General features: G+C 43.3%; 1 protein-coding gene across 9 annotated transcripts in view; it reads right to left on the reverse strand.

Moving 5' to 3' along the window:
• Nucleotides 1-18,994, reverse strand: part of PLEKHA1 (pleckstrin homology domain containing A1) — an 83,142-nt gene that overhangs the window by 11,818 nt on the left and 52,330 nt on the right. For all 9 annotated transcript variants that reach the window (XM_053308589.1, XM_053308587.1, XM_053308588.1 and 6 more), the window contains 2 exons: nt 11,445-11,509; nt 1,417-1,480 (listed from right to left, as the gene is read on the reverse strand). In XM_053308589.1, the coding sequence (XP_053164564.1) occupies nt 1,417-1,480; nt 11,445-11,509 (129 nt within the window). The remainder of the gene's footprint in view (nt 1-1,416; nt 1,481-11,444; nt 11,510-18,994) is intronic.

The raw sequence follows: 18,994 nt of genomic DNA on the forward strand, positions 1-18,994 counted from the left end.
TTTATTTTCTGCCTTCATGCAGTATTGTGACTTAACAGGGGCCAACAAGGTATGGGGGCCTTGGGTGAATTATTCAGCCAATTCTTCAGTTTCAGGCTTCTAGTCACTACAAGTGTGCATAGAAGACTTTAAAACCATACTTATATTAGTTGCAAGTGGTTTTGCATTTTCCAGAAGGGATTCAAAAAGCATTTCACAAGATTCTATCACAAGTCTGCCACCATTTAATACATTTCAAATAGAAAAGGAATTGCAGCCATTTGGGGGGACAGAGTCAATATTAAATGACAAGTAGTTAGAAAAACTGACAGGGGAAAAAAGATGACATTTAATATAGTTAGAACTGCAAAGGGTACAAATCTTTACCTAATAACTGTTTTAAAAAGTAGCAGTGTGGAAGGAGATCTTTTGGTCATAGCAGATGACAGCTTGACTATGAGCCAGCAATGTAGTGCCACTATAAGAAATAGCACAACCATGCTTGGCTAGGAGAATCATGACATGAAAGAAAATTGGTCTATTTAATTTGAGGGGGGGGGGACTGGTAGATGGCTCAAGTAAGGAAGGTTTCCTTAAGCATGACAGAAACCCTTTGTCCAGCTATTATGAGTCAAGACAAGAAACTGGCTATTCAGCTTGTAAATCAAAAGCTTCAGGCTGGATATTAAAAGTCTTTTCTGACTAAGGGTGGTGATAGAGAACTGAAAAAGGTTGCCTATAGAAGGATTTGAATAATAGGTTAAGCAACTATTTGGTTCTATTAGTTTAAGGTGGCTTCAATACTTGAGGCAGGAATACAGACTAGAAAAACTACAGCAAGAAACACCACAGCCCTATGTTGCTATGGCTAGGACAACTGTTGGGACATCCTGTCCTAAATACTTACTCACAGTTTAACTCCAAGGTAAAAAACTGTCATGAATGAAACAAAGGGTGTGTACACATCTAACTATATATTTAATTCTCTTAAGGCATACCCATGGCTAATCCCATGCGTGGCAGCTCTCGCAAGGGTTTGGAGAACTGCCGGATAACCACGGGTATGGGTGAGCGGGAAGAAAATGGTGGCTGTAGCAGTGGCCGGTGAAAAAAATGGCAGGCAGCCAGCTGGCCATACAAGTGGGCCGGCCAGCCAACCTAAACGCGGTGGCGGAGGAGAGAAGAAGCGGGGCTGGCCACCTGGCAGTCTAAAAGCAGCAGGCAGGGGGTCGGAGAAGCAGGCAGGGGGTCGGAGAAGCGGAGCAGCTGGCCTGCCTACCTAAAGGTGGGGGGGCGGGCGGAGGGGCAGAAAAGGGTGGGGGCGGGTGGGTGGGTGGGCCGGCGGTGCAGATGCTCTGCCCAGCTAGTTTCTTTGAAAAGGGAGGCATATTTCATTATCTTATAGAAAAATAAGTATTACACAAAGATAATTGTTACCTGAACATAAAAGGTTCGAGAAGTTGTTACAATTTCAAATAGATTGTCTCTCATCATTATGTCACTAAAAAACATACAAAAATTATTCAAGTTATGATCTTAAACTTTTACTGTGCCTTTATTTAGTTTTTAAAACTATTACTGTAGTATATCTTTATTGTATCTCATTCACACCTTTGCATTTTCATATCTTTCAAAATTAAATCACATTGCCAACTTTTATTTGAATTTGTGTACAATTACTCTGGTTAAATTAATATACTTTGCCACCACTACTTTCTCGAACACATCACATAAGCACCATAGCTATTTACACTAAATGGCCATTCCCTCCCACCCCAAATGTTTGTGTAGACAAGCAAAATACTGTGTGTGGTTCAAGCAGAGAAATAATGATTTGACTGCCAAAATATGGAGCATTCCGTTTGATTTATATTAGACAAACAACCTTCAAAATAAGCCAGAAAATATATGGTTAGAAAAAACAGGTTGCTCACCTGTAACTACTGATCTAGTAGTGATCCATTACAATCCATAAGAATGGGTTCTGTGCCTGTATGCAGACTTCACAGCCGAGTGCTCTAGCCCCTCTTGGCGTCCAAGCTCTGCCCCATGTGCTCAGCGTGGATGGTATAAAAGCAGACTTCCCTCTAAGAAACACATGTGTGCACACCTTCCCCCAGGCCCCTGCACATCCGTTTCTGGTGGGCACGCAGTCTCTGCTGCGCCCGCCACTGCGGCACCCCATTTCCTCCTCTCCCCAGCCAGGAAGCATTGCCCATTTCCTCCTCTCCCTGGTTCGGCCGCTGCCGCCACCTCCTCCTGCCCCCTGCCGGGCATCCCCCTTCTCCAGATCTCAGACTTCTGCAGAGATCTGCAGACGAAGCCAGAGAAGAGCAGAGGGAAGAAGCAAGCAAGGGCAGCTGATAGGTACCAGCCTGGAGAAGCAAGCAAGTAAGCAAGCGGGCCGGCAGGCCAGCAAACGAATGAGGCTCCAGAGCCATGTGGAGCATTCGCAAGACAGGGGGAAGAAGCAAGGGAGAAGTGAACCATGTGGAGGACTCAGAGTCAGGAGGCAAGGGCAGCAGATAGCTGCAGGTTGGAAAAGCGTATGGGCAGGCAGGGGAAGCTCCCGAGCCATGTGGAGGGCTTGGGAGGCAAGGGCAGCCAATAGCTGCCTAAAAAGTGTGTGGTTGTGGAAAGCTCCCAAGCTGTGTTCGATCCTCTCTCCTCCTCCCTCTTGTAAAAGCCTGAACCATACCCCCTCTCTCATCAAGCCAGGCCTGCCTCCTGCTGGGAATATTGTGTTGTTTTTAAGTCCAAGTCCTCATTGTGACATTTTTAAGTCCATGTGAGGCTGCTTTAGGAGAGCTGTATTAAGCAGGCAACCAAATGCTGCTTTGAGAGGGGATGGTAGTCAGGTTCTGTTTGCATCCCACCACTCTAGTCCTCCCTTCCTTTGCTTGTAATATAACTCCCTCTCCACCCAAAACCAAACAAAGAAACAGGAGGAAATTTTGGCTTTGTTTGAAGCAAAACAGCTGCAGCCTGTTCCATCTGCAGGTAGATACTTCCTTGCTAAATACGTGGTTAGCTAAACTGGGAGTGGGGGAAAGCTGGGAATATTGTGTCATTTTTAAGTAAATGTGAGCTGCATTAAACAGGCAACCAAACGCTGCTTTGAGCGGGTATGTTATGTTAGTCAGGAAAACATGCATCATAATCTGGCTCAGCCTGTCCCAGTGAGCTGAACTCTATGTGTAACAAAATATAGAATATTTTAGTCTGCATTATATGGGGTAACAAAATATAGAACATTTTAGTCTGCATTATACATTACTAAAGGCTGTTGTCAGCCATTTGGTATGATGATTTGTGAAATGCTTGCATTAGGGATAATCAAAATCAGAATGATGAATAGAAGAAAAGAGAGAGCATCTTCTAATTAAAAAACAACAATTATCTGCTCTCCAAACATTTTAGATGAGATTTTATTATTTTTTATATCGGAGACAGATGGGGCAGGTGATCATTCCTTGGTTGCTGATCCTACAGATAAAAGCTGTCCTTAAAAAATGTTTCTATTTGGATGTCTACTTGAGGTATTTAATCAACACCTTAGAGTGTGGCACACATACCTTTGTAAGCTTTTATAGCTGGGAATCCCATGCATGCACTCCAGCATGGCAAAAATGCAGGACAAAGATCCAATAAATACATTCTTAAGCATTTAGAGTTTCTAGTTTCAGAATAATTCTTCTATGCTTCCTTTTGCTTTCATCCCATGAAGAAATTAATGTTTTTAGATACCATATTTGACCTTCAAGTAACATCATTCGGGACTCATGAAATAGAAATTATCTCTCCCACAATTTTTTTCAAAATTCTGTGTGTTTCATCATTGTATGTATATTTATTACAGGAGGTTCAATTGATTACTTGTGTTAAAACATTTATATATTTGGTCAATTGCAAATGTTAATTGATTTGAATAGATTTACTGAATTGTAATTTTGGTATAAATTTTGGCATAACGTTTTCATGTAGTACTATTTCATATGGTGTGTGAGAGTTTTGGAATAGATAACTATACACAGTGCATATATATTTCTTTATGTATATGGTCTATTAATGTTACTTCAGTTACTTCAGTGTCTGATGTGGAGGTGTCCAGCGACTCCTCTTGTGTGGTTAGGTTGGATCAGTTCCAGTTTGTGACTCCTAAGGATGTGGACAAGCTGACTGGAGCAGTGCAGCCCACCACCTGTTCTCTTGACCCTTGCCCGACATGGCTTATGCTATCTGGCAGGGCGGTTGTTGTAGAAGGCCTGTTAGAGATTATAAATGCTTCTCTGAGGGAAGGTAGGATGCCTCCTAGTCTTAAGGAGGCAATTATTAGACCGCTTCTGAAGAAGCCTACCTTGGATCCCTCAGAGCTGAGTAACTACAGGCCTGTCTCCAACCTTCCGTGGCTGGGCAAGGTAATTGAGAGGGTGGTGGCTTCCCAGCTCCAGACAGTCTTGGAGAAAACTGATTATCTTGACCCATTTCAAACTGGCTTTAGGGCTGGCTATGGGGTGGAGACTGCCTTGGTCGGCCTGATGGATGATCTCCACCTGGGAATTGTCAGAGAAAGTGTGACTCTGTTGGTCCTTTTGGACCTCTCGGCAGCTTTCGATACGTTCACCGTTGCTGCCCCCAGGCTTTGGAATGCGCTTCCTAGTGAAATAAGAGCCTCCCCATCTTTGACAATTTTTAAAAAGTCTTTAAAGACACATCTGTTCACCCAAGGTTTTAACTGATACTATTTTGATTGTTTTTAATGTTATTTTAGAATATTGTTTTAAAATTTCTAAATTGTCATATTTTAAATTTCTTGTTTTTGTTTTTAACTAATGTTTTAATGTATTTATTTTGTTGTAAACTGCCCAGAGACGCAAGTTTTGGGTGGTATAAAAATATGTAAAATAAATAATAATAAATAATAAATAAATAATAATGTTTTCACAGCAGAGGATACTGAGCATATATATGTTCCTGAAACACGCTTTTCAGGGATGGAGGCTAAAGAACTGAGTCAGATAGAAGTGACAAGACATGATGTTCTAAATGGTCTGGAAAAACTGAGAACTAGCAAATCGCCAGAGCCAGATGACATCCACCCGAGAGTCCTCAAAGATCTCAAATGTGAAATTGCTGACCTCCTTACTAAAATATATAACTTATCCCTGCAGTCAGGCTCTGTACTAGAGGACCGGAAAGTAGCAAATGTAACACCAATTTTCAAAAAGGGATCCAGGGGTGATCTGGGAAATTGCAGGATGGTTAGCTTAACATCCGTTCCAGGCAAACTGATGGAAAGCATCCTCAAGGATGAAATTGTAAAGCACAAAGAACAACATGCCCTGTTGGGAGAGAACCAGCATGGCTTCCGCCAAGGTAAATCTTGCCTCACAAACCTTTTGGAGCGTTTAGAAGTGTGTGGATAAGGGCGATTCGGGTGACATAGTATACTTGGACTTCCAAAAAGCTTTTGACAAAGTTCCTCATCAAAGACTCCTGAGGAAACTTAGCAGTCATGGGATAAGGGGACAAGTACATGTGTAGATTGCTAACTGGTTGAAAGATAGGAAAGAGGATAGGTATAATGGAGAGTTTTCACAATGGAGGAAAATAAGAAGTGGGGTCCCCCAGGGATCTGTACTGGGGCCGGTGCTTTTTAATTTATTCATAAATTATCTAGAAGCAGGGGTAAGCAGCGATGTGGCCAAATTTGCAGATGATACCAAACTCTTTCGGGCAGTGAAATCCAAAACTGATTGTGAGGAGCTCCCAAAGGATCTCTCCAAACTGGGCAACAAAATGGAAAATGCAGTTCAATGTGGGCAAGTGTAAAGTGTAATGCACATTGGGACGAAAAACCCCAACTTCAAGTATATGCTGATGGGATCTGAGCTGTCGGTGACTGACCAGGAGAGAGATCTTGGGGTCATGGTGGACAGCTCATTGAAAATGTCAACTCAGTGTGCAACAGCTGTGAAAAAGGCCAATTCTATGCTAGGGTCATAGGGATGGGCCCAGACCGGTCCGGAGGCCATTCTAAAGGCCTCCGGACTGGTCCGGACCTGGCCAGTTTGGTTGGGGGGTTCCTTTAAGGGCGGGGGAGGGTTTACTTACCCCTCCCGCCGCTTTCCCCCCTCCAGCACGCATATTCTATGTAGTAATTGGCACAGCAAGATACCTCCCTGCCGCCCCTTCTCCCGCTTGAGTGCAAAAGGCTGCACAGCGCCTTTTGCGCATGTGCACGTCACACACGTGCTTCTCGTCTCTGCGACATGCGTGGGTGTGTGTGTGGGTGTGTGCGGCTGCACGCGTGAGCACGTCGCAGAGACGGGAAGCGCGCACGATGTGTGCGTGCACAAAAGGCTCCGTGCAGCCTTTTGCACTCAAGTGGGAGAAGGGGCGGCAGGGAGGTATCCTGCCGCCCCAATTAATACATAGAATACACGCGCTGGTGGGGAGAAAGCAGCGGGAGGGGTAAGTAAACCCTCCCCCACCCTTAAAGGAACCCCACACACAGTGCCGGACCACAGCTCTGCGGTTCCGTGCACACCCCTAAGGGATCATTAGGAAGGGGACTGGAAATAAAACTGCTAATATTATAATGCCATTATACAGAATTATGGTGCGGCCACACTTGTGAGTACTGTGCACAATTCTGGTCACCACAGCTAAAGAAGGACATTGTAGAACTGGAAAAGAGTGATGTGCATGGAACGGTGGAGGTGCGGTTCGACATTGGCGGGGGTGCCTCTTTAAGGCCTTTAAGGTCTCTCAGTGGTGCATTTATTGCTCTTGTAATCGAGTCCATCCACCTTGCTGCTAGTCAGCCTCTGCTTATAGAGGTCTATAAAATCATGCATGGTGTGGAGAAAGTGGATACAGAAAAATTTTTCTCCCTCTCACATAACATTAGAAGCAGGGGTCATCCCATGAAATTTATTGCCAGGAATTTTAGGACCACCTAACGTAAGTACTTTTCACACAACGCATAAACAACTTGTGGAATTCTCTGCCACAAGATGTGGCGACAGCCAACAACCTGGATGGCTTTAAGAGGAGTTTGGATAACTTCATGTAGGAAAGGCCTATCAAAGGCTACTAGTTGGAGGACTATAGGCCACCTCCAGCCTCAGAGGCAGGTTGCCTCAATACCAGTTGCAGGGGAGTAACAGCAGGAGGGAGGGCATGCCCTAAACTCCTGTCTGTAGGCTTCCAGCAGCATCTGGTGGGCCACTGTGTGAAACAGGATGCTGGACTAGATGGGCCTTAGGCCTGATCCAGCAGGGGTATTCTTATGTTCTTATATCTCCTTCCCTGTCTTATCCTGTCTTCCCTGTCTTTTCTTTTGATTATTTTTAAATTGTGACTTTGGGATTGTCTTTGTGATTATGATGATTTCTCACATTTATTCCGTAGTTGTGCCACCACAGCTGGTGGCGGGGGTGGGGGAGAGATTAAAAGAATTGCATGTTGCGCAAAGCATTAATTCTTCTGTATCTAAGAGACATGCACACACTGCCTTGATAATGCCACCCAGAACAAAACTTTCCACTCACTCGTGATAAAGATTAGAGGGAACACTGTATAAAAGCCCATTTCGTCCATTCCTGGATGACCGCCGGGTAGACGATCACCCTCAGAATGACTATGAATTCCATAGTGTCTTTTTTAAAAAGCTATTGAATGCTACCGCAGCGGGGATAGTAAGGAAGATCTTATGGATTGCAATGGATCAAGATCCTGATAAACAGGTTGCTTTTAGCCAGCAGGCTAAGGTAGAGGATGCAGTAGCTACTGTAACACCCTTTTAAACACACTCCTCCCAACGTTAGCCTCCACTGAAGACCAAAGATCAATGGCATAATGTCTCCAAGGACAACACTATAGACCAAGTTATCACCTTGCAGATGTCATTAAAGGTTATACCTGACAAGTGGGCCACTGAAACAGCATAGGCCCTCATAGAGTGAGCCCTGGTGTACTTTGGGGGCTCCACCTTTTGGATTTTGTACACCAATATCAGTGCTACTAGCCAATGGGAGAGGCGTTGCCTTAAAACACAGTTCCCACATTCCTAGTAATACAAGAGACATCTTCACATGTCTAACGTATGCATAGCCTTTTCAAGAGGAGTGGAGGGTTCTCTGAAAAAGGTGAGTAAGATAATGTCTTGGTTTAAGTGGAAGTCCGAAACAATCTTTGAAAGAAACCCATGGTCCATACGCATGACCACCTTGTCTGGGTAAAACTTAGTAAATGGTGTGTCTATCCTTAGGCCAGTTAACTCACTCACCCTGCATGCTGTGGTGATAGCTATGAGAAAGGCAATTTTCCAAGTTACCAGTTTAAGGGATGCCATGCTCATGAGCTCAAAGGACTAACATCAAGGCTGACAGCACAAGTGATATGCTCCACTGGGAAATCGGTTGTCGAAATTGGTAGGTACAGATTGTTCAGAACTTTCAAGAATCCCTTGTAGCTTGGGTGGGTGAATGAGGGCTTCCCATCCCAACCTCAGTGTTTAGAGGACAAGGCAGCTAGGTGCACCTTAAATGGACACTTAGCTAAACCACCAGATTTCAGTGACGTTAAGTAAAAGTAGGATTTGTCTTATAATTTGAGGTGGATGGGGCAGTAAATAATTTGCAGTTTATTTTGATTTTCTCATTCTCCCCCCCCCCCATGGTCTGGTCTCCTCCCCCCCGCCACGCCATCACATCCAATTTTCTTCCACGGGGTGGTGTGTCTCCGTGCGGACTTTGATGATAATGTGCAGTCAATGACTAGCGAATTTGGAAGATGGTAAGTAGTGCCCTCTTCTTGGGCCCAGTACAGTCCTTCCGAATGTTTAGAAGTGGGTGTAGAGGTGTTGATAATCTTCCATGCCATCTGTGCAGCCCTTGAGATAACCAACAGCAAAGGGAGAACCACTGGTTGCGCAGCTTGTGAAGTCACAATAAAATTGTAGACTGGGTCATTTACAACCATGGATTTAATTTTAAGATCAAGGCTGAGTGCTTCTGCCATAGCCTTTAACTCTTCCGTGGGTGACATGCATAGAAGGTGGAACATCACGTGGGTGGGTGCGCGCTCTGGTTCAATAGTTTCAAGATCTGATTTGAAGTTGGAGGAGCCATTGTGTTCTTCTGCCGATGACGGAGGTGGAGAAGTAGGCTCTGGTTCCTCAGGTGCCAATTTCTTCTTACCCTTTGGGCCTACGTTTGAGTTTGTGTGGTAGATGTTTTCTTTACTACTTCTAGAGTAGCCTGACTTTGGGTAGTGATGGACATGGACGTCTTGGGCTGTGTCCCTGGCATAGCCTGAATTTGCATAGTTGTTATCACCACAATGGGCTTATCTCCTGGTAATATAATTGGCAAGACATTCATCTGCGTCATTGTAGTAATTGTTAATTTTTTATCCTGAACTGTTGATGCATCTCCTGCTGCTAACATGCACACTGGCAGAGGGTCAGGGAGACTGCTTGCTAGAGTGAACAAAGCCAATGGTTTATCACGCTGCACTTTCCAAGGTTTGTAGTCCTGATAGCCAAAAGGAAGACCTAGGGAGGTCATACCCAGGTTAGATTTGCTAGGCAGCCAAGGCTTGATGATAAGGCCTGGTGATGTATAGGGGGACCCATACTTTGTGGTGTAGTTTGTGTGACAAGCACTACATTTTGGTCATCTTCTGGATCTGCCTGTGACAGAAAGTCTTTAAAGGTTGTTGTGGAGGGCATGCTATTGCTTGAGTATAGAGAGCAGTTTGGGCCATGGATGGATCCAGAACATCATTCCTATCCAGCTTGTCCTTGATATCCAATACTGTAGCTGGCGAAGGTTCTTGCTACTGAGGTGCTGCATGCCTCGATCCCAACAGAACTGGTGTATGTAGTCTTGGAGAGTTGCTTGTATTGCGATCCTTTGGCACTGATGCTTCTCCATATCAATCGTCAGGCGATGTGGGCAGTGGGGATCAAATGTGTGTGATTATCGGGAAAATTGACACCAGACGCAGAATGGTCGATACTGATCACTTCGGTGCATTGGGGTCGGAGGTCTCGTTATAAAAGTGCTCAGTGTTGAAGGCCTGGAAGATGGTGCTGACCTCAATCTCAATCAATGCAATGGGTGTCGATTGCACACCTGAAGGGGATGGTGTTGTCCCCAAACTCCTCTCATGACACTTATTTATTTATCATATTTTTATATTGCCCGATATATAAATCTCTAGCTGGTGCTTTAAATCTCCATATGTTTTTTCAGAGCCACAATGGTGGGATCCTCTGGTGCCAAAATATGTCTCTTCCTCTCTCAGTATGGAGGAGAACCTTGAGGAGGCTTGAATGTAGATGTCAGGGTTTTAGACTGTTTCGAAGGTGCAGACCCCGACATCAACACCTTCAAGGTTGAAGAGGTTGCCGGCCCCGGCTATGGGTTCAGGGCGTCATTGTACAGCATTGCACGCAATCCGAGGGCCAGATTTTGCCTAGTCTGCTTGGAAAACGACATGCATATCTTGCATGTTGACGTATTATGCTGTTCCCCTAGGCAAATGAGGAAAGAGTTGTGCTTACCTTAGGAAGGTAGTTTCACCACAGCTCTTAAAGGATTTCTTTTCAGTTTGCTTCTCCATATTCGTTCTGCATCAAGCCAAGAGATCTAGCACCAAAATTAGTCCATGTACTGCAAGAATAGTCAGAGGCAGTCTGATCCATCCATAAATAAACCAGAACAGTCCATTTTCCGAAAGAGTAGTCAAAACAGAGTAATCCGAAGTCAGGGATAATCAACCAAGTTTTCTTTTTCTCAACAGGAACTCACTATGAACTGATTCAATGAGGAGCCAGAGCGACCAGAGGTGTGACTGCTATGGCGGTTGAAAAGGAACTGATGAAATGGTGTCCGGCCCACCTTTTATAGCATCCACACTGAGCACATGGGAAGGAGTTTGGTCAGACGCTGCGAGGAGCTAGAGCACTCAGCCACGAGGTCACCGTGCAGACCCATTCTTATGGATTCCAACAGATCATGATCCAGATCAAGAATGTGTAAAATGAAACTCATTTTTTTTAATCAGCCCAGTTATTCCTTTTGATTGGACAGATTGGAAAAGACAAGGCATATTTTCCTTCATAATACCCATTCTAAAGTTTAGTAAGTTAGTAAATCTGTTAAGTACCATGATTTTTTCACCCAATTTTTTACCATGCCTAAGTGAGGCCCACATTTTATTTTATTTTTGCAGTTTTATTAGCAATTACAATTTAATCCAGTGGTTTATTGTCTCACAACTTCTGGTTAAAGACCTGTCTGGTTTCAAATGAGTTGACTTCTTCAGTGCAATGCAAAGGGAGGAATGTAACAATTCTTAAAAGAAGGTAGCAATGTGCAGGCAGATTTTCTTGTTCCAACTAACTGTGGTGGATTACCTTCAGAGTTTTCTGAATGTTCAGTTTCTCTCACCTTTGTTTACATTCCTGGACCTTATGAACCTCTTTTAGTGGTATAATCCGAAGAGGCTCCTTATCCTGAAAAACAGAGAGGCTTCACTAGATTAATTTTTAAATCAGTCAGCAAACCAAGACTATGAATATCCAAATGGATGTGCCCTATGACAGCCTTATGACCAGAAAGCTAGACTATAGTTATCCACAAAATTTTTTAAAAAGCAGATGAAGCATATATATCCAGTCTTGACATAGTTCACTTAAGTAATACCCATGTTGATTCCCAAGCAGAAAAAAGTGGCACAGAACCCAGCTGGTTAATAAGCATGTATGTATGTATGTATGTATGTATGTATGTATGTATTTATGTATGTATGTATGTAACAAATTTAATAAATTGACTAGCATACAGCAACAAATCAAGCTCACGAGTTCCTTTCTCCCCACAATTTCTTGACTAATGTGACAAATGAGACAAATACAATAATGTAAGGATATGCTGCTTATCTTGTGCTTGTGAATTAATGCTGTGTACAGCACAATTACTGTACAGCACAATTACCTTACACAATTACCCTCATGTTCTTTGAATACACTCTGTATTTGCTCACACTGGCATCTACCAAACATAACCAAGCTTCACCTTGAGATGTGCTTTCAGAATATGCTAGTTGTTTAACAAAATTATTGGTCAGCAACTGGCAGAACACTAAATGATTCTCTGAATGCCACCTAGGCTTTAAAACCTAGGAGACTAGAATCACTGTCTTAGAACATTAGGAGGCAAGAAATAGGGTCCATGGCTAATTTGTATGTCACTGGTTCTCTCTATTATTCATTTCACATTTTCAGCCAACTTTCAAGCAACAAGGTGGATTGAAACAGCATGAAGGGTTCAATTCACTATTACAATACAATCTTTCTGTAAGTCAAATTTATTATCCCTGTCTAAGATTTGTGGCCCCCTCCCCATATTTTCTAATTGCATAATGCCAGAATGCACACTAAAGGTGGATAAAAACTGATGTTTCAACATAGATTTTTAATGTTTAGAACACACACAATTCAGTTGTATTGTATCCCTCAGAATTAGCTTGGTTAAAATATCTGCAGTGCTATCTTAAAGCACCCGCTGTCTTAAAAGGGTATCAAACACACCAGCCCTTCTGTTGTGCAACATTACACAAATGTTTCCAATCCTTTCGTCTAAAACTGATTGTGAGGAGCTCCCAAAAGATCTCTCCAAACTGAACGGGCAACAAAATGGAAAATGCGGTTCAATGTTGGCAAGTGTAAAGTGATGCACATTGGGATGAAAACCCCCAACTTCAAGTATATGCTGAGCTGGCGGTGACTGACCAGGAGAAAGATCTTGGGGTTGTGATGGACAGCTCATTGAAAGTGTTGATTCAATGTGCGGCAACAGTGAAAAAGGCCAATTCCATGCTAGAGACCATTAGAAAGGGGATTGAAAATAAAACTGCTAATATTATAATGCCTTTATACAAAACAATGGTGCAGTCACACCTGGAGTACTGCGTACAATTCTAAAAACCACATCTAAAAATGAGATTGAATCCGGACAAGACAGAATGTTGGTCAGTAGGAGAACCAATTGGGATGAGGAGATTTCACCGGTTCTGGTTGGGGTTTCATTCCCCTTGAAGGAGCAAGTGTGCAGTTTGGGGGTATTACTGGACTGGGCTCTGCTTTGGGAAGCTCAGGTGGAGGCGGTGGCCAGGGGTGCCTTTACACGACTTCAGCTAGTGCACCAGCTGCGTCCCTTTCTTGAGAAGGCAGATTTGGCCACGATTACCCATGCTTTAGTCACGTCATGGCTGGATTACTGTAATGATCTCTACATGGGGCTGCCCTTGAAGAATATCCGGAAACTGCAGCTAGTGCAAAATGCGGCAGAGCTAGGGTTTTATCTGGAGCTGCCCGATGGGAGCACACCTATTTTGAAAGAGCTGCACTGGCTGCCAGTTTGTTTCCAGGTCCAATTCAAGGTGCTGGTTTTGACCTTTAAAGCCCTTAACGGTTTGGGCCCTGGATATCTGAGGGACTGCCTGCTCCCAAGGGTTCCTGCCTGCTTGACGGGGTCATCTGAGGGGGCTTTGCTCCGGATGCCAACAATGAGGGAGGCTCTGTTGGCGAGCACACAGGGCAGGGCCTTCTCTGTTGCTGCCCCCAGACTCTGGAATGCTCTCCCGGTGGTTATTTGCTCCTCAGTCTCCATCACAGCTTTTAGAAAGCATGTTAAATCTTGGCTTTTTACCCAGGCTTTTATATAATTGTCTCTGCTGCTGCTCTTTGTACTTTGTATTGTACTTGTGTCTTAAATTTTTAATAAGATTTGTCTCATATTTTTAGCTTGATATTTTAACTATCATTTTTATAATCTTGTTTTTAAATTTTGCTGTAAACCACCTCGGGATTGTTTTAATGAAAGGAAGTATATAAATTTAACAATAAATAAATTTAAAAGGACACTGCAGAACTGGAAAAGGTGCAGAAGAGGGCAACCAAGATAATCAGGGGCCTAGAGCACATTTATGATGAGGCAAGGCTACAACACCTGGAGCTATTTAGTTTAGAAGAGGTCTATAACATCATGCATGGTGTGGAGAAAGTGGATGCCTCTGAATACCAGTTGCAGGGGAGTAACAGCAGGAGAGAGGGCATGCCCTAAACTTCTGCCTGTAGGCTTCCAGTGGCATCTGGTGGGCCACTGTGTGAGACAGGATGCTGGACTAGATGGGCCTTGGGGCTGATCCAGCCGGGCTGCTGTTATGATGGGCAAGGATTATGCTCCCAAACAGTAAAAACCAGGCTCTGTTTAGCTTCAAGTAAGTATATTTACATTTGTACAGCAACCATGTAGTGAACATTTTTGTTCAAGAAATATATGAATTAAGAGTTGGAAAATAAGTTTCAATCAGTGATGTAAAAGTGGCCCTTTTTCTTGGAGATTTAAATGCTTATTTAAAAATCACTCCACAGATACTTATGAGGTGGAAATGACAAAACCAGAAGAGCACAATTCTCTTTCCTCATATAACTCCTCCAATAGTAGAGCTCAGGAATATGAAAGTTGTTTACACTTTTTTTATGCTACAAAGAGACAACATCATTTGATTTCTCTATACTATAGCATTAAATATGGCAAAAAAGGGCTATACCAATTCCAAGTTGATGCATGTTAAATGTAGGTATGTTAATGGGTAGAAAGAAGGCAATGTCAGCAACCATGAAAAGTTATAGAGACCAGCTGAAGCTTCATATATTTAAATGTATCCTGATAAAATTCTTCATAGTGGACAGAAAAACACTAATATCACCAAGCTGAAACACATTTTAAACTATTATGGAGGCATAGTTATATTATGGCCTTTCAACCATAGAATTTCATTAGAAACATTTCTAAAATTGTGGAAATAGTACAATAAATGAGAAGTTACTCAAAACCGGACATTGTTTTCAATCTGATAATATAGTTCATGAAATATATAGAGCTCTTTTTCTAAAATTAGAAAATATGAATATATGTCCTCCATCTGCCTTTTTCATGCGCCATCATGTGGTTATTTATAGAAAAGCAATACTGTACACATGAGACCGCTTTTCCAAATAAAACCACACAATAGAAGGGAAGGTCACAACCCCTCACAATACCCTGACAAACAAGTTTATTTGTGTTTTCAGTTCATAATGACTGCTAGGAATATTATGGATCAACTAGAAGGACAGTGATAGTTACAGTAAGAGTATACCAAAGTATTTCAACTATGTTCATTTTTGTTACAATATTTCAGACTCTCAGAAGCAAATGTGTAACTATAGTAGGTTATAGCACTTTTTGAGTGTGCTGAGTGCTTCAAATGAATTATCTTGATGTAATCCTTACATCCACTTTGTACAGTAAGCATTATCTCCATATTGCAGCAGGGCACTTGAGGCCAAAAGGACGGGCTTTTTGGCAAGTCACTCTCTCTTGATCACAACTGCCATGAACACTTAATATTTGTTTTATTTATTATTTAACACATGTTAAATACACCACCCAAAACACGTCTCTGGGCAGTTTACAACAAAACAATAAAAACAGATAAAAAGATTAACACATTACAATTAAAATTTAAAATGTTAAAGCCATTAAATACACAATTAAAACAATATTTAATTAAAAGCCTGGGTGAACAAATGTGTCTTGACTGCCTTTATAAAAGTTGTAAGAGATGGGGAGGTTCTTATTTCAGCAGGAAGTGTGTTCCAAAGCCTCGGGGCAGCAACAGGGAAGACCCGTCCCTTAGTAGCTTAGTAGCCACCAGACAAGTCGGTGGCAACCACAGACAAACCTCTCCAGATTATCTCAATGGACTGTGTGGTTCAGAGAGAAGAAGGCATTCTCTTAAGTACTACCTAAGGCCCAAGCAGTTTAGGGCTTTATAGGTCATAACCAAAACCTTGTATTTTGCCCAGAAATTTATCAGCAGCGAGTGTAGATCTTTTAAGATAGGAGTGATATGGTCTCTCCGAGATGACCCAGAGACTAACCTGGCTGCCGCATTCTGGACCAACTACAGTTTGCGGACTACATACCAAGGCAGCCCCACATAGGGTGCATTGCAGTAATCAAGTCTGGAGGTGACCAGCAAATGTACTACTGTTCTGAGGTAATTTATCTCAAGAAATGGATGCAGCTGGCGTATCAGCCGAAGCTGATAAAAGGCACTTCTGGCCCCTGCCTCAACCTGGGACACCAGGGGGAGAGACTTAGATCCAGAAGCACCCCCAGACTTCATTCTCAGGAAGTGTGACCCCATCCAGAACTGGCAGATCAAAATCATCTCCCAAGTTCTGACCCCACACAATAAGTACCACGATCTTATCTGGATTCAGCCTCAGCTTGTTACCTCTTATCTAGCCCATCACTGCCCCTATGCAGGCATTTAGGTAGGTTATGCCTTCTCCTGATGATGTTGACATGAAGAAAAAGATTTGGGTGTCATCAGCATACTGATAACACCTTACACCAAATCTCCCGATGATCTCTACCAGCAGTTTCATGTAGCTATTAAACAACATCAAAGACAATGTGGAGACCTGAGGGACACCATACTGAAGTTCAGTTTTTAAAGAAAAACAGTCCCCGAAGGACACCATCTGGAATCCACCCGAGAAGTAAGAGTGGAAGCACTGCAAAGCAATGCCTCTAACCCCCAACCCCTTCAGATGCTCCAGAAGGATGCTATGGTCAATAGTATAGAAAGCCGCCGAGAGGTCCAAAAGGACCAACAGAGACACACTTACTCTGTCAATTCCCAATTGGAGATCATCCATCAGGCCAAACAAGGCAGTCTCCACCCCATAACCCACCCGAAAGCCAGTCTGAAACGGGTCTAGATAATCAGTTTCCTCCAAGACTGTCTGGAGCTGGGAGGCCACCACCCTCTCAATTACCCTGCCTAATGACAGGTTGGAGACAGGCCTATAGTTGCTTAACTCTGAGGGATCCAATGTAGGCTTCTTCAGAAGTGGTCTAATAATTGCTTCTTTAAGGAAAGGAGGCATCCTGCCCTCCCTCAGAGAAGCATTTATGATCTCTACTATGCCTTCTACAACAACCTCCCTGCCAGATATTATTAGCCATGTCAGGCAAGGGTCAAGAGAACAGGTGATAGGCCGCATCGCTCAAAGCAGCTTGTCCACATCCTCACGAGTCACAAACTGAAACTGATCCAGCCTGACCACATTAGATGAGTGTCGATTCAGACACTGCAGTAATTGTGGGGTCTAGATTTAAGTCGACCCATATACGAGAGATTTCATCCACATAAAATCATTAAATATGTCACAGCGGGTAATAGATGGTTCCAAATTCTGATTCAAGGGAAGAAGGGCACTTACTAGCCCTCTCACAACCCTGAACAACTCCGCTGGATGTGAACTTGTGGATGTAATACGGGTCAAAAAGAATCGCTTCTTTGCCGCCTGTATTGCCAGAGCATAGATCTCTATGTTCACAGAGCATAATAGTTCATGTTTTCATCGGAGTAATGGTGTGCACGGAACCGCAGCATTCCAGTTCGCAGCCGGGGGCGGGGGCTCTTTAAGGGTGGGGGAGGGTGCACTTACCCTTCCCACCGCTTTCCCCCCACCTGTGCTCCTTTTTTGAAAAGCATTTGTACCTCCCTGTCGCCCCTTCCCCCGTTCCTCAGCAAAAGGCTTCAGAATGTGCGATTGCATGGGCGCGCGCACACCTGATGCACGCAACACACATGTGATGCATGCACAATTGCACATTCTGAAGTCTTTTGCAGAGGAACAGGGGAAGGGGCAGCAGGATAATACGCTGTCGCCCCAAATGCTTTTCAAAAAAGGAGCAACGGTGAGCGAAAAGCAGCGAGAAGGACAAATGCTTTCCCACCCCCACCCTTAAAGAGCCACCCCCCCCCCACTGGCTGTGAACTACGAACCGCACACACACACACACAGACGCAAACCGGTAAGCAGGATTTTAGAATGGCCTACGTACCAGCCCATGCACATCACTACATCATCATCATCATCATCACCATCATTAATTCGATTTCTATACCGCCCTTCCAAAAATGGCTCAGGGTGGTTTACAAAGAGAGATAACAAACAAATAAGATGGCTCCCTGTCCCCAAAGGGCTCACATTCTAAAAAGAAACATAAGACACACACCAGCAACAGTCACTGGAAGTACTGTGCTGGGGTTGGATAGGGCCAGTTACTCTCCCCCTGCTAAATAAAGAGAATCACCACGGTAAAAAGTGCCTCTTTGCCAAGTTAGCAGGGATAACTGCTAACCCTGCAGGGGTTAGCAGGGGTACATGACAGAGCTCAGATTTGAACTAGGGAATTCCTGATTTGAAGCTCAGCCACTACAACGTAGCAGCTCCATAGTGTCATCAGAATCTTATCAGAGCTGCTTTGACTCAGTTTCCTTTCCTTTGAATGAAAGTTTGCCTCTCACCTAAGAGGTATTAATTTTAATGACTAATGCTTCCATTCTAAAAATGAACCATCTATGTAATGATCAAAGGGATGGGGCGAGAATACAGAATCCCTCTTACCTAACTGTGAGGAGTACCGGGCAGGCTGTCACCATCCACTTTTTATATGCTTAGATTCACACTTCCAAGGGAATAGGGGGAAAGCCCTCCCTACAAGAAAGACTTGAGCAGTCTTAGGCCTTCAAGAGCTTGTGATTAGGGCACACCCTTAATGAGTGACACTATAACTATAACAACAACAACAACAACAACGATAACAATAAATTAGTTATTATTCCAGCTAACTGAGGCACCTTTTAAAAGTGGTGAGTCTATTTAACAGGGGGAAAGCAACTGGCCTTATCCATCCCCAGCATAGTATCCCTCCAGTGGCTGTTTCAGGTGTCTGTCTTCTGTTTCTTTTTTAGATTGTGAGCCCTTCGGGGGACAGAGACCTATTTTATTTTATTTATTTATAAATATGTAAACCACTTTGGGAACTTTTGTTGAAATGATATATAAATATTCAACATATTCATATTT

The sequence above is a fragment of the Hemicordylus capensis genome, chromosome 3 (assembly GCF_027244095.1).
Source record: "Hemicordylus capensis ecotype Gifberg chromosome 3, rHemCap1.1.pri, whole genome shotgun sequence".
NCBI lineage: Eukaryota > Metazoa > Chordata > Lepidosauria > Squamata > Cordylidae > Hemicordylus > Hemicordylus capensis.